General features: G+C 46.7%; 1 protein-coding gene across 1 annotated transcript in view; it reads right to left on the reverse strand.

Moving 5' to 3' along the window:
• Positions 1–10,758: 10,758 nt before the first annotated feature.
• LOC134933592 (patatin-like phospholipase domain-containing protein 2) overlaps positions 10,759–14,911 on the reverse strand; it is a 37,086-nt gene continuing 32,933 nt past the window's right edge. The window contains exons 7-9 of the mRNA XM_063928919.1: positions 14,755–14,887; positions 13,079–13,192; positions 10,759–12,069 (exon numbers count right to left, since the gene is read on the reverse strand). Coding sequence (XP_063784989.1) covers positions 11,778–12,069; positions 13,079–13,192; positions 14,755–14,887 — 539 coding nt within the window. The 3' untranslated portion in view covers positions 10,759–11,777. The remainder of the gene's footprint in view (positions 12,070–13,078; positions 13,193–14,754; positions 14,888–14,911) is intronic.

The raw sequence follows: 14,911 nt of genomic DNA on the forward strand, positions 1-14,911 counted from the left end.
TGTAAAAAAAAAAAATTGGTGAAACATCGGGAATAATCGCGAAAAACGTTAGTTTTTCACGCCTGATGTTTTACTGTGGGTAATAGGATACCCCCCTAAGTCTCAGCTAGGTGGCACATCCCATAGAGTCACAAATCTGGGTTATTATATAGGAGATAGCAAGTTCATGTGGGGTGTACTTTTTGGGTGTGGGGCTCCTTGGATTACTCTAGCTGGGCCACTTTGGGGTATCACCATGTTACATTTATTATTAACACTTCTATTACTCTGTTTGTTTTTTATTTCTGTAATATTTTCACACATCTTTCACTTTTTGAACACTTCTAACATTGATCGATCAGCTAACCTCATCTTTTTACACATTACCACTCCGATACTTCACTGCTGTCCTCTCTCTAACACTCAGCTCCTTTCACTTACCTAACACTCAGATTTTTCACTACTATCCTTTATTGGTGTGGTGCGCTGGAGTGGTTTGTCTGGGCTGGTTTGGGGGTGCCCTGTGCCCAAAGTCGAACCCCTATAATGTTAGGTTACCTTAACGATTGGTGGGCAGGCTCATAATATTGGCCAATTTTATGCCAATAACCTCAGATGTGATGTATTATAATTCTAATGGTTGTACCTGCTCTCTTGCTTCTATGTTGTAGTACTTATACCACTTTCAGACATACGTCCCAGGAATTTCCCTGCTCAGATCCAACCCCCTTTCACACTACACCTGCGACCAGGGAAATTCCCGGGTTGTCCCCTTTCCCACAAGCTGGGTCTGCCCTGGCATTCTACAAGGCAGGGATAACCAGGCTGCATACATGTCATACACATACATGTCTCACTCAAGCAATCACATACATGGACCACAGGCCCCTCCCTGCATCACGGCTCCTGCCCCTTCCTTGTATCACGGACGCTGGTCCCTCCAGGCAGCCCACAAGCCCATAAGAGTGCGAAAGGGGGATAAAATCCCGGATCGCACAATTCACACTATACCCGGGATGAAAGTCCCGGGAAAAACCCTGATGAATAGCAGGGGCACTGACCTGGGAACGTGTTCCTGGGTAGGTGCCTTTCAGACATACAGAAATCACGGGTTGATGTGCATTCTTGTGCAAAAACACGGGATTTTAAAATAGGTCTGAAAGGGGTATAAGTCTCAGCTAGGTAGCACATCCCATTATAAGTAGCTAGGGTGTGCAGTCCAGGCCCCTTCCCCCCAATGTATTTAGTAGTACAATTGCAGTTTCATTCACAGGGATATTACAGTGTTAAGTTTGTGCTTCTTACATATATAGGAAAAATCACAGAGAATAGTCATTCTGCACCTATTATTGAGCTGTTTATCTCCGTCACCAAATGACTGAGGGCCTAATTCTGAGTTGATCGCTGCAGCAAGTTTGTTAGCAGTTGGGCAAAACCATGTGTACTGTAGGGGGGGGGGCAGATGTAACATGTGCAGAGAGAGTTAGATTTGGGTGGGGTGTGTTCAAACTGATATCTAAATTGCAGTGTAAAAATAAAGCAGCCAGTATTTACCCTGCACAGAAACAATATAACCCACCCAAATCTAACTCTCTCTGCACATGTTACATCTGCCCCCCCCCCCCCCCCCTGCAGTGCACATGGTTTTGCCCAACTGCTAACAAACTTGCTGCTGCAATCAACTCAGAATTACCCCTTGAGTGCAGTAATGCTGTAGGGAGCAAATCAGTACTATACTAAGGACTCTATGGTATTTGGCAGACAAATATTCCAGGGCACACACATATGTGCAAAGCTGAGGGAAATTTAATTTTTATTCATGGTATCTAGAGCATTGAATGTATTACTGTGAAGCTGGCACGTATACAGTATACCACCTTGATCTGAAAGTACAGATGGAGCCTCCCTCATTGTTGCAGTTTCTCCGCCTAACCTGAGTATTTGTCGCGCCTTAGCTATAGCTAAGGTTGTTGAGGTGTTGCGCGGAGAGGCTCGTTGAGGTGCGACAACATACACAGCATGCAATACATATCTTCACCACTGGGTGGCTAATGCTCCACTAATCCAGTACTGTAGAGCGAATAGTGGCAGATGGATGAAAAAGTCACACTTGTGTATTTGTGTACCAAGTAGCACCTACAGTTTTTTTTTTTCTAATTATGACTGTATATCTGTGTGCATGTCTTAGACTGTATACAAAGTATGACAGGACTTGTTTTGGCAAAATTAGAAAAAAAAGACTGTGGATGCTAATCTTTACTCAGATATACATGTGTCTTTTGTGGGAATCAAACCCTATAGCTCACGGGCATGGCTAGCACCGCGGATACCACTATGCCAAGCTGTGTAGAGCTCTGAACTGTTCTTTTCTTTGTGTGCATTGGAAATGCCGAGCCAGTCCTTGCTGCAGTCACTCTAAACAGCTCTTGAAGTCACACCATGCCCCGGCGAGACTCTGTAGCGCCAATAGTCTTTGTTTGTGTTTTTCCACGAAAATGCGTCTTAGACGCAAAGTAATGTAATAGGACGCACAAGCAGCTTCAGCTGATTAAAAGGATAAGCAGTATGCCTATATTCCGTGTGTGACTGCAACTGTATTTGCATACAAAATGCTCTGTAACGTTTCAGTTTGGATGCGGATAGAGCCGCTATTACACACAGAATGGTGAAGTGCATGGTAATCATCAGTGCCATCCTCACTCATGCGCAATGGTGATTCTTGCACGACAATATTTTATTGGACACCTCACGCACAGGGCCGTCTTAACAGAAGTGTGGGCCCCTGGGCACAACAATGCACTAGGGCCCCTACCAGTCCACCAGCTGTAGCGGTTGGGGTTGCTATCAGCTGCAGCTTTAATGTCCTTCGGGCGGTAGGGGTGTTCTATCTTCCACTCAGCATGTAGGACCTGGAGAAATAATTTCTGCTAATTAATCCTTTACTGCACAGATGGGGCGGGAGGCAGAACACTAAACTGTAGAAGGGGGCATTGGGCTGAATGAAGGGGCCCTGATACATGACTTCCAGGGTGGTAGGGGGTGTTTAATACGCAGGGGAGGGGTGGATAGTGGAGTGGGCTTAATATTCACCATTTTCCGGTGAGAGGGCAGCTTGCTTTACTGCAGATATCTCCAGTTCCTGGAAATAGATTTCTTAGCTTTGAATGGGATAAAAACACTAAAGAGTCTCACCTTTCAGGAGATACTGGGGACACCTGTCAGGAGGTACTGGGGACTTGGGGATCAGAGTTCAGGAGCCAGAGCAATCCACCAACGAAAATATAAAACTGCATACCAGGCGTGTGGAGCTGAAGCATGGACCAGCTGCTTGAAGGCCGATATCTCTGGTTCTGGGCATAGTAGAGACAAGCTGCCAGTGTCCACCGAAAAGGGGAGAGTCCCAGCTTTTGGATTATTCCCTCAGAAAAACAATAAGTCAAACAGAATCCGAGACATCTGGCTGGGAAGAGCAATTATGAGCCCATATGAAAAGACGGCCTTGCTCACGCATGTGCAGTGGTGATTTTCAAAAGCGACACCTGGTGGATGATCACTAGTATTACACTCACTGGTAATGGCATACGCCACACTAAGCTCTATGCGTCACCCTGCGACCAGTCACACTGCGATTCCGTGACCAGGACAAACGCCATAGACTGTATAGATGAGCGAGGCTCCATCTGTATGCAGAGGTCTGGCACACATACAGTATATAGGAAAAGTTGTCTGGGAACATAGATCGATCGATAATTTGGTGGCAGCACGTAACTATTTATTGTTTTAGGCTGTGCAGTATCTTTGGGAGTTTTCCCAATAATTGAGCTGTGCCCCAAGTACTAAATAGAAAATTCCTCATCACCTCTCCATTATTTAATAAACACGGTTACATCTATACAGGAATTATAAATACACAGACACATATATATATATAGATTGTGACATTTTTATTTAGCCATAGTCTGCAATTCATTATTATCCACCGCTGGCTCAGGACAATACAACAAGAAAATGAAAACATACCAGAAGAAATAAACCCTTGGTATTGGCACAAATCACATTTCATCAATTAGTCCAGTAGCCATTTTGAATATTTAAAAATAAGAATTTACTTACCGATAATTCTATTTCTCGGAGTCCGTAGTGGATGCTGGGGTTCCTGAAAGGACCATGGGGAATAGCGGCTCCGCAGGAGACAGGGCACAAAAAGTAAAGCTTTTGGATCAGGTGGTGTGCACTGGCTCCTCCCCCTATGACCCTCCTCCAAGCCTCAGTTAGGATACTGTGCCCGGACGAGCGTACACAATAAGGAAGGATTTTGAATCCCGGGTAAGACTCATACCAGCCACACCAATCACACTGTACAACCTGTGATCTGAACCCAGTTAACAGTATGATAACAGCGGAGCCTCTGAAAAGATGGCTCACAACAATAATAACCCGATTTTTGTAACTATGTACAAGTATTGCAGATAATCCGCACTTGGGATGGGCGCCCAGCATCCACTACGGACTCCGAGAAATAGAATTATCGGTAAGTAAATTCTTATTTTCTCTATCGTCCTAGTGGATGCTGGGGTTCCTGAAAGGACCATGGGGATTATACCAAAGCTCCCAAACGGGCGGGAGAGTGCGGATGACTCTGCAGTACCGAATGAGAGAACTCCAGGTCCTCCTCAGCCAGGGTATCAAATTTGTAGAATTTAGCAAACGTGTTTGCCCCTGACCAAGTAGCTGCTCGGCAAAGTTGTAAAGCCGAGACCCCTCGGGCAGCCGCCCAAGATGAGCCCACTTTCCTTGCGGAATGGGCTTTTACTGATTTTGGCTGTGGCAATCCTGCCACAGAATGTGCAAGCTGAATTGTACTACAAATCCAACGAGCAATCGTCTGCTTAGAAGCAGGAGCACCCAGCTTGTTGGGTGCATACAGGATAAACAGCGAGTCAGATTTTCTGACTCCAGCCGTCCTGGAAACATATATTTTCAAGGCCCTGACAACGTCAAGCAACTTAGAGTCCTCTAAGTCCCTGGTAGCCGCAGGTACCACAATAGGTTGGTTCATGTGAAATGCAGAAACCACCTTAGGTAGAAATTGAGGACGAGTCCTCAATTCCGCCCTGTCAGAATGAAAAATTAAGTAAGGGCTTTTATATGATAAAGCCGCCAATTCTGACACACGCCTGGCTGAAGCCAAGGCTAACAGCATCGACACCTTCCATGTGAGATATTTTAAGTGGAAAGTGGTTCAAACCAATGTGACTTTAGAAAACTCAACACCACATTGAGATCCCAAGGTGCCACTGGAGGCACAAAAGGAGGCTGTATGTGCAGGACCCCTTTTACAAATGTCTGAACTTCAGGTACTGAAGCCAGTTCTTTCTGGAAGAAAATCGACAGGGCCGAAATTTGAACCTTAATGGACCCTAATTTTAGGCCCATAGACAGTCCTGTTTGCTGGAAATGAAGGAAACGACCCAGTTGAAATTCCTCTGTAGGGGCCTTCTTGGCCTCACACCACGCAACATATTTACGCCAAATGCGGTGATAATGTTTTGCGGTTACGTCCTTCCTGGCTTTGACCAGAGTAGGGATGACTTCTTCTGGAATGCCTTTTTCCCTCAGGATCCGGCGTTCAACCGCCATGCCGTCAAACGCAGCCGCGGTAAGTCTTGGAACAGACAAGGCTCCTGCAGTAGCAGGTCCTTTCTTAGAGGTAGAGGCCACGGTTCGTCCGTGAGCATCTCTTGAAGTTCCGGGTACCAAGTCCGTCTTGGCCAATCCGGAACCACGAGTATAGTTCTTACTCCTCTCCTTCTTATGATTCTCAGTACTTTTGGTATGAGAGGCAGAGGAGGGAACACATACACTGACTGGTACACCCACGGCGTTACCAGAGCGTCCACTGCTATTGCCTGAGGGTCCCTTGACCTGGCGCAATATCTGTCCAGTTTTTTGTTGAGGCGGGACGCCATCATGTCCACCTTTGGTTTTTCCCAACGGTTTACAATCAGGTGGAAGACTTCTGGGTGAAGTCCCCACTCTCCCGGGTGAAGGTCGTGTCTGCTGAGGAAGTCTGCTTCCCAGTTGTCCACTCCCGGAATGAATACTGCTGACAGTGCTATCACATGATTTTCCGCCCAGCGAAGAATCCTTGCAGCTTCTGCCATTGCCCTCCTGCTTCTCGTGCCGCCCTGTCTGTTTACGTGGGCGACTTGACGTGATGTTGTCCGATTGGATCAACACCGCCTGACCCTGAAGCAGAGGTTTTGCTTGACTTAGGGCATTGTAAATGGCCCTTAGTTCCAGAATGTTTATATGAAGAGACGTTTCCAGGCTTGACCACAGGCCCTGGAAATTCCTTCCCTGTGTGACTGCTCCCCAGCCTCTCAGGCTGGCATCCGTGGTTACCAGGATCCAATCCTGAATGCCAAATCTGCGGCCCTCTAGTAGATGAGCACTCTGCAGCCACCACAGGAGAGACACCCTTGTCCTTGGCGACAGGGTTATCCGCTGATGCATCTGCAGATGCGATCCGGACCATTTGTCCAGTAGATCCCACTGAAATGTTCTTGCATGGAATCTTCCGAATGGAATCGCTTCGTAAGAAGCCACCATTTTCCCCAGGACCCTCGTGCACTGATGCACTGAGACCTGTCCTGGTTTTAGGAGGTTCCTGACTAGCTCGGATAACTCCCTGGCCTTCTCCTCCGGGAGAAACACCTTCTTCTGGACTGCGTCCAGAATCATTCCTAGGAACAGTAGACGTGTCGTTGGAATCAGCTGCGATTTTGGAATATTTAGAATCCACCCGTGCTGACGTAACACTACCTGAGATAGTGCTACTCCGACTTCTAACTGTTCCCTGGATCTTGCCCTTATCAGGAGATCGTCCAAGTAACGGATAATTAAAATGTCTTTTCTTCTTAGAAGAATCCTCATTTCGGCCATTACCTTGGTAAAGACCCGAGGTGCCGTGGACAATCCAAACGGCAGCGTCTGAAACTGATAATGACAGTTTTGTACTACAAACCTGAGGTACCCTTGGTGAGAAGGGTATATCGGGACGTGGAGATAAGCATCCTTGATGTCCAGAGACACCATATAGTCCCCTTCTTCCAGGTTTGCTATCACTGCTCTGAGTGACTCCATCTTGAATTTGAACCTTTTTATGTAAGTGTTCAAGGATTTCAGATTTAAAATTGGTCTCACCGAGCCGTCCGGCTTCGGTACCACAAACAGCGTGGAATAATACCCCTTTCCTTGTTGCAGGAGGGGTACCTTGATTATCACCTGCTGGGAATACAGCTTGTGAATGGCTGCCAAAACTGCCTCCCTGTCGGAGGGAGACTTTGGTAAAGCAGACTTCAGGAAACGACGAGGGGGAAACGCCTCGAATTCCAGTTTGTACCCCTGCGATACTACCTGTAGAATCCAGGGATCCACTTGCGAGTGAGCCCACTGCGCGTTGAAATTCTTGAGACGGGCCCCCACCATATCTGAGTCTGCTTGTAAAGCCCCAGCGTCATGCTGAAGACTTGGCAGAAGCAGGGGAGGGCTTCTGCTCCTGTGAAGCGGCTGCATGGTGCAGTCTTTTTCCTCTTCCTCTGCCCCGGGGCAGAAAAGAGTGGCCTTTTGCTCACTTGTACTTATGGGAACGAAAGGACTGAGTTTGAAAAGACGGTGTCTTTTTCTGCTGATGTGGAGTGACCTGGGGTAAAAAGGTGGATTTTCCAGCCGTTGCCGTGGCCACCAGGTCCGATAGACCAGCCCCAAATAACTCCTCCCCTTTATACGGCAATACTTCCATGTGCCGTTTGGAATCCGCATCCCCTGACCACTGTCGCGTCCATAACGCTCTTCTGGCAGAGATGGACATAGCACTTATTCTTGATGCCAGGGTGCAAATATCCCTCTGTGCATCACGCATATATAGTAGTGCATCCTTTAAATGTTCTATAGTTAACCAAATATTGTCCCTATCCAGGGTATCAATATTCTCGGTCAGGGAATCCGACCATGCGACTCCAGCACTGCACATCCAGGCTGAGGCGATTGCTGGTCGCAGTATAACACCAGTATGTGTGTATATACTTTTTAGGATATTTTCCAGCCTTCTATCAGCTGGTTCTTTGAGGGTAGCCGTATCAGGAGACGGTAACGCTACTTGTTTAGATAAACGTGTGAGCGCCTTATCTACCCTAGGGGGTGTTTCCCAACGCGCCCTAACCTCTGGCGGGAAAGGATATAATGCTAATAATTTTTTAGAAATTAGCTGTTTTTTATCGGGGAAAACCCACGCTTTTTCACACACCTCATTTATTTCCTCTGACTCAGGAAAAAATATTGGTAGTTTTTTCTCTCCCCACATAATACCCTTCTTTGTGGTACTTGTAGTGTCAGAAAGGTTCAATGCCTCTTTCATTGCCGTGATCATGTAACGTGTGGCCCTACTGGACATTACGTTTGTCTCGTCACAGTCGACACTAGACTCAGTATCTGTGTCAGGGTCTGTGTCGACCCACTGAGGTAACGGGCGTTTTAGCGCCCCTGACGGTGTCTGAGACGCCTGGACAGGCACTAATTGATTTGCCGGCTGTCTCATGTCGTCAACAGTTTTCTGCAAATTGCTGACATTATCACTTAATTGTTTAAATACAATCATCCAGTCAGGTGTCGACTCCCTAGGGGGTGACATCACCAACACAGGCAACTGCTCCGCCTCCACATAATTTTCCTCCTCATACATGTCGACACACGCGTACCGACACACAGCACACACACCGGGAATGCTCTGATAGAGGACAGGACCCCACTTAGCCCTTTGGAGAGACAGAGGGAGAGTCTGCCAGCACACACCCAGCGCTATATATATATATATATATATATATATATATATATATACAGGGATAACCTTATATAAGTGTTATTCCCTTATAGCTGCTGTTATCGTTATTTGCTGCCAAAAATGCCCCCCCTTCTCTTTTTTACCCTGATTCTGAAGCAGGACTGCAGGGGAGAGTCAGGGAGCCGTCCTTCCAGCGGAGCTGTGAGGGAAAATGGCGCTTGTGTGCTGAGGAGATAGGCTCCGCCCCTTCACGACGTCCTTATCTCCCGCTTTTCTGTGTAAAATGGCAGGGGATTAAAATACATCCATATAGCCCAGGAGCTATATGTGATGTATTCTGTTTTGCCACCTAAGGTATTCCGTTATATTGCGTCTCAGGGCGCTCCCCCCCCAGCGCCCTGCACCCTCAGTGACCGGAGTGTGAAGTGTGCTGAGAGCAATGGCGCACAGCTGCGGTGCTGTGCGCTACCTTAGTCTGAAGACAGGATGTCTTCTGCCGCCGATTTCACCGGACCTCTTCGTCTCTTCTGGCTCTGTAAGGGGGACGGCGGCGCGGCTCCGGTGACCCATCCAGGCTGAACCTGTGATCGTCCCTCTGGAGCTAGTGTCCAGTAGCCTAAGAAACCCGATCCACTCTGCACTCAGGTGAGTCCGTTTCTTCTCCCCTTAGTCCCACGATGCAGTGAGCCTGTTGCCAGCAGGACTCACTGAAAATAAAAAAACCTAACTAAACTTTTATTCTAAGCAGCTCAGGAGAGCCACCTAGATTGCACCCTTCTCGGCCGGGCACAAAAATCTAACTGAGGCTTGGAGGAGGGTCATAGGGGGAGGAGCCAGTGCACACCACCTGATCCAAAAGCTTTACTTTTTGTGCCCTGTCTCCTGCGGAGCCGCTATTCCCCATGGTCCTTTCAGGAACCCCAGCATCCACTAGGACGATAGAGAAATATTTGTTTTCCAGGCAGCATTATTTGGTGTTGTTGCAAACTTGATGTTTTATTAACAAACATTTTTATTTTAAAGGTAGGGTACAGGCTCATCAGTACCCTAAACCCTATAATAGTAAAACGCACAAGACTTCAAGCGCAGAAGTCTCTTCAGCTAGATTAAGCTTAACCCTTTGCCTCGGTCCGTGGAGGCGGCCATTTTGTTGCCACAGTCCCACAGAGGTGACCATTTTGTTGCCACAGTCCTGCGAAGGTGACCATTTTGTTGCCACAGTCCTGCGGAGGTGACCATTTTGTTGCCACAGTCCTGCGGAGGTGACCATTTTGTTGCCACAGTCCCGCGGAGGTGACCATTTTGTTGCCACAGTCCTGCGGAGGTGACCATTTTGTTGCCACAGTCCTGCGGAGGCGACCATTTTGTTGGCTGAACCAATATCCCGTAGGTTCCTATGACATAACAGAGTAACGTGCCTCATACATCAGAGAAGTCAGTGTTTCTTTGCAAAATGGATAGGTTGCAGTAGCACCAGGTACAGATTAAATGTGCAGCACCAGTCATAGCAGCTTCATGTAAATAATGGGAGGTACTGTAACATAATGGACCTTATAAGTCCCACTTACACGCACAGCATAGTATCTGCAGTACAGTAGTAAGCCACAAGATGGAATTTCTGGCCTAATTTGAATGTAAAAAACATAATAACTGATGTTAAACCTAGCAGGATAATTTACAGTGGAGGGGCAGCCATTTTGTCCATCATAGGAATGTAGCCTATCAATTTATTAGAAGTCAAATGGGCACCATTGTGCCTATAGGTCGACACTGGTTTCTAATGAATTCATACAGCTACGTCTCAACTGTTGTTTAGTCTTACAAAATGGCTGCCGCCACCGTGCGACAGTTGGACCGTATCGACACTCCCAGAAACTGCAACCATTTTTATCTACCCAGTAAAAAAGTCTTCTCAGCCTATATATCCAGTAGGTCTCAAAAACAAAAAAAATATCCTACAATCACACTTCTTGGGCTTCCTTCTTCGCCATTTGGCATTTTCAAGACCAAGAAAAAGGTGAAAAACCCATCAAGTACGGATATTTCTTCCCCATATTTCAGGACGTAAACTTTTGTCCGCTTCGTGCTAATAGAGTCCGCACCTCCTATTAAATACATTCTCTTTAACAGCCCACAAAAACAAAACAAATGCGGATACTAAAATCCAGTTTGCCCAAACAAATGAATAGCCTTTTCCATTACATTACCCTCCGAGTGAAGACGGCGCTACTAGTTGTAGAGGAAAAGTTGTTCAACAGATCAAAGTGCAACATTGTTGGCTCATTTAAAATATATATCATACTTTATTTTTATTATTTTTTATTATTTTGATTACTAAAATTATCTTTTTATTATTTACATAGAGTTTAATATCACTGCTGGTTATGGGGACAAAAGTAAATAACATAAAAAAATAAATATGATCACCCCACCTGGCCAGACCTGTACTCAGAGGGTTGTTTTTTTAGTTTTAACCAGGTTCCTGATTCAACGTGGGGGGAAGAAAAACATTTTTTTTTTTAGTTTTGTAAAAAAAAAAAAAATCTGTAGTATATTGTAATTAGAAGGAATTAAAGCTCATTGTTCTAATCTCAAAACGTGACCACTTTACAGCGTCTAGGTAAACACAAGGAATGTATACAATACTATTATGGCTCCCAGTACTCTATGGCCGCAGATAGGCTGACGGGCTTCAGGCCACGTGCCAATAATTGCCTATAGAACAGTCCAGATGTAAAGCATTTTATGGTACAGTCAGACCAGGAAGAGGACTATTAAGGTTCCTACTTATCCACAAGACGCAAATGCTGTAAGTGTCACTCCATAGTATACAGGCCATGGTAGTTTGGTCACAGCGCACTCCCAATTACATTCCTAGGCTTGCTAGCTTGTTATTTTTTTCATTCCTGAGATTCAAGCACCAATTGAGATTTCTATTATTCAGTTCCAGTAAAACCTAGAAAGTCATCTCTGAGTAGGAGGATGAAGAAGAGGAGGAAGAGTTCAGATCTTCCCTGGAGAGGTTCAGCTCAACTCCCGAGTCTTCCGGACTGAGAAAGGACGGGAACCCGAGTCTTCTCATGTGCAATTCAGCTTCCTGGACATCCGAGGTCACAGGGCTGGAGAAGTCAAACACCCAGCTTTCAAGGTCCATGGAAGAATAAGTATTAGGGGAGAGATAGGTGGAAGCATGACTGAACGCAGATGGGAGGCTGAGACACTTCCTTAGGGTGCTGTGAGCTGGTGGCCTGCAGAGGGAAAATAAAATTGATGGGGAAAACCAAAATAAAAAGACATATTTGTGAATTTTAATAAAATAACCCCACTCCCACCTTTGAATTCTGGGGAGGTTCATGGATTATAGGCGAGCACAGGGCTGGAAGAGTTGGTCAGCTTCACTGAAGTTTGCCATTGGGCCCAAAGCTCTATACTTCAGAGCTGGTTGGGGCATCACTTTGCATACTCCAGGCCACGTGCACTTAGGGAGAGCAGGCTCACCAGCCCCCTCCCCCATTAGTGCCGCACCCCCTGCACTGGTGATGTTTATGCTGTTGGAACTACAATGTAAAAGTGTCCTCTCAATGACTATCTATACGTGTGAGTCTATCTAGTGATGGAACGGGAATCACTCAATGGGGTATATTCAATTAAAATCGAAAGCTTCCGTCTGTCGAAAAGACGTCAGTTTTCGACTTTTTAAGGTCGAATCATGATTAGACCTATTCAATATATCCCAAATTTTTTCGACAAGTCGAAAAGCACGTGGATTGGCGGAATAGCTGCTGATCCACGTGCTTGTGTCCAAAAAATAAATAAATGGCGGAATGAGGGGGGGAGCCGCAGGGAGACAGGGGACAGCCGCGGGTATATAGAGGAGATCAGCGCTGCAGCAGGATGTCATACAGCCGCTCACGGCAGTTTCCACCCGGCTCCAGTAAGTGAGGTCACGCTTGCTGGAGCCGGGTGGACACTGCCGTGAGGACAGGCGGCTATGTGACATCCTCCTGCAGCGCTACTGTAGCGCTGATGTCCTCCGTCTGCCGGCGGCTGTCCCCGCTAGTCTCCACGCAGCTCCCCACCCTCCTCCTCTGGGTCCCTCATCTCAATTCGACTTGAAAAAGTCGAATTGAGATGAGATTTGAATAGGGGTTGTCTGATCCATTCCCACAAATGCATGTCCGAATGGATCCGACGCTAATTGAATATACCCCAATATCTTTAGTGTAAGATTTGGGGAGAGAGGCGTATGCCACCTACCTTACTGGGAGTAACCTCTTTCTCGCCTGGTAATATACAGCGCCAGCCACAGAACACATCTGCTCCTGCATCCAACGAACGTCATCTGGAATATCAGGGAACCAGTCCACTAATCTGCAAAGGGAAACATGTCAAGCTTACTGCATTGTCACATCCGAAATACAGATTTACACTTACATTTATCCTGTATACAAGGCATGACATTTATACATCCTTAGCAGTAGGGATGGTGTAATGGTTAGCATTACGGCCTCACAGCACTGAAGTCATGGGTTTGATTCCCGCTATTGCCCTAACTGTGTGGAGTTTGTATATTCTCCCCATACTTGCGTGGGCTTCCTCCGGGTACTCCGGTTTCCTCCCACACTACAAACATATACTGGTAGGTTAACTGCCTCCTGGCAAAACTGTAGTGTGTACATGCAGTAGGGAATACAGATTGTAAGCGCCACTGGGGCAGGGACTGATTGAGAGGTCACATACTCTGTAAAGTGCTGCGGAATAGGTAGCAATAATAAATAAACAGCTAGTGTTCCATAGACCATAGTTACCTTAACTACTAGTGTACAACATGCAAGTTCATCAATAATCTAAATGAATAAAGCAGGAGTAGAATTCCAATATGATCTGAATCGTCTTCTTACAGCGAATCAGAAGGCTGCTTTAGGGATACACAGTGTTGGACTGGGGCATGAAGGTCCCACCGGGGGAATGCAGTGATAGGGCCCCATACTTAGGGGTGTGGTCAGCCTACAAAGGGGGTGTGGCCAGCCTCCACAGAGGCTTGAAATACACAATAGAGTTGTGCAGTGTAATGCAACATATCTACCATGTATAATACAAGTGCAAAGTCTGGAACCTGATCCCTAGAGGAAGGAGTGGGTCCCCAAGCAGTGGGGCCCACCGGTGGTTTCCCCAGTACCCTTGTGGTACAGTCCTACAAAGAGCATGCACAGTCCCACATGCTTTCTGATGGACACAATGAGACGCCATTAGTAGCTTTCGGTGCGATGGATACTAGACCGCAGAGAGTCTCCAAGAGGTCTCTCCAATCTGGGGCTATACAGCCAATATACTGAAAAGGCAACTCCCCCCACTATTACAGTGTTCATTCTAGCACCCTGCACCTTTAAAATCCATGCAGTTCCTCTTTCCTGCCCGGGGTGTAACTCTCTGCTGTGATGCTTCTCAGCACACTCTGATCTGTTACTCAGTGCTGTGATACAGACCTGTGTGTGCTGAGAAGCACCAAAGCAGAGAGTGACACCCCAGGCAGGAAAGAGGAACTGCACAAGATTTGAAAGGTGCAGGGTGCTAGAATGAACACTATATTTTATTATGCTCACAGGCATATTTATAATGGGTGCAGTTTGCGCAGTGCACATGGGCCCTGTACCGCACACCCTGCACCCATTATAAATACACCATCTTCCCAGCCACTTCTTCAGAAATATGGCGCTGCGCAGTGAAAGCGAAGACTGACACTGTGCAAGAGCCTTCACTGGAATGATGGCGTCACAAAGGATGGTGGGATCCGCTTGGCCGCAAAAAGATGTGGAGGGGGTTACCTGAGGAGTTAATATGCCCTTGACTATGCTATTCCAAATACTGCTCACAAATACATCCCTTTCAACCTTCCCGCACCCACAGCCCCCTTTCCTCCCCACAAGCCTCACCTCATAGCCATCGAATAGGCAGACTCCACCGGCAGAGTACAAGGCAACGCCATATAAGATGCCAAACGCATTGGCAGGAGACTGGTTATCTGATTGTAGAGTCCTCCTTTCTCCTTACACGCGTCTTGCAAGGCTTAAATGAATAATAAAAGCAAGG

Source organism: Pseudophryne corroboree, chromosome 6 (genome assembly GCF_028390025.1).
Source record: "Pseudophryne corroboree isolate aPseCor3 chromosome 6, aPseCor3.hap2, whole genome shotgun sequence".
Classification (NCBI taxonomy): domain Eukaryota; kingdom Metazoa; phylum Chordata; class Amphibia; order Anura; family Myobatrachidae; genus Pseudophryne; species Pseudophryne corroboree.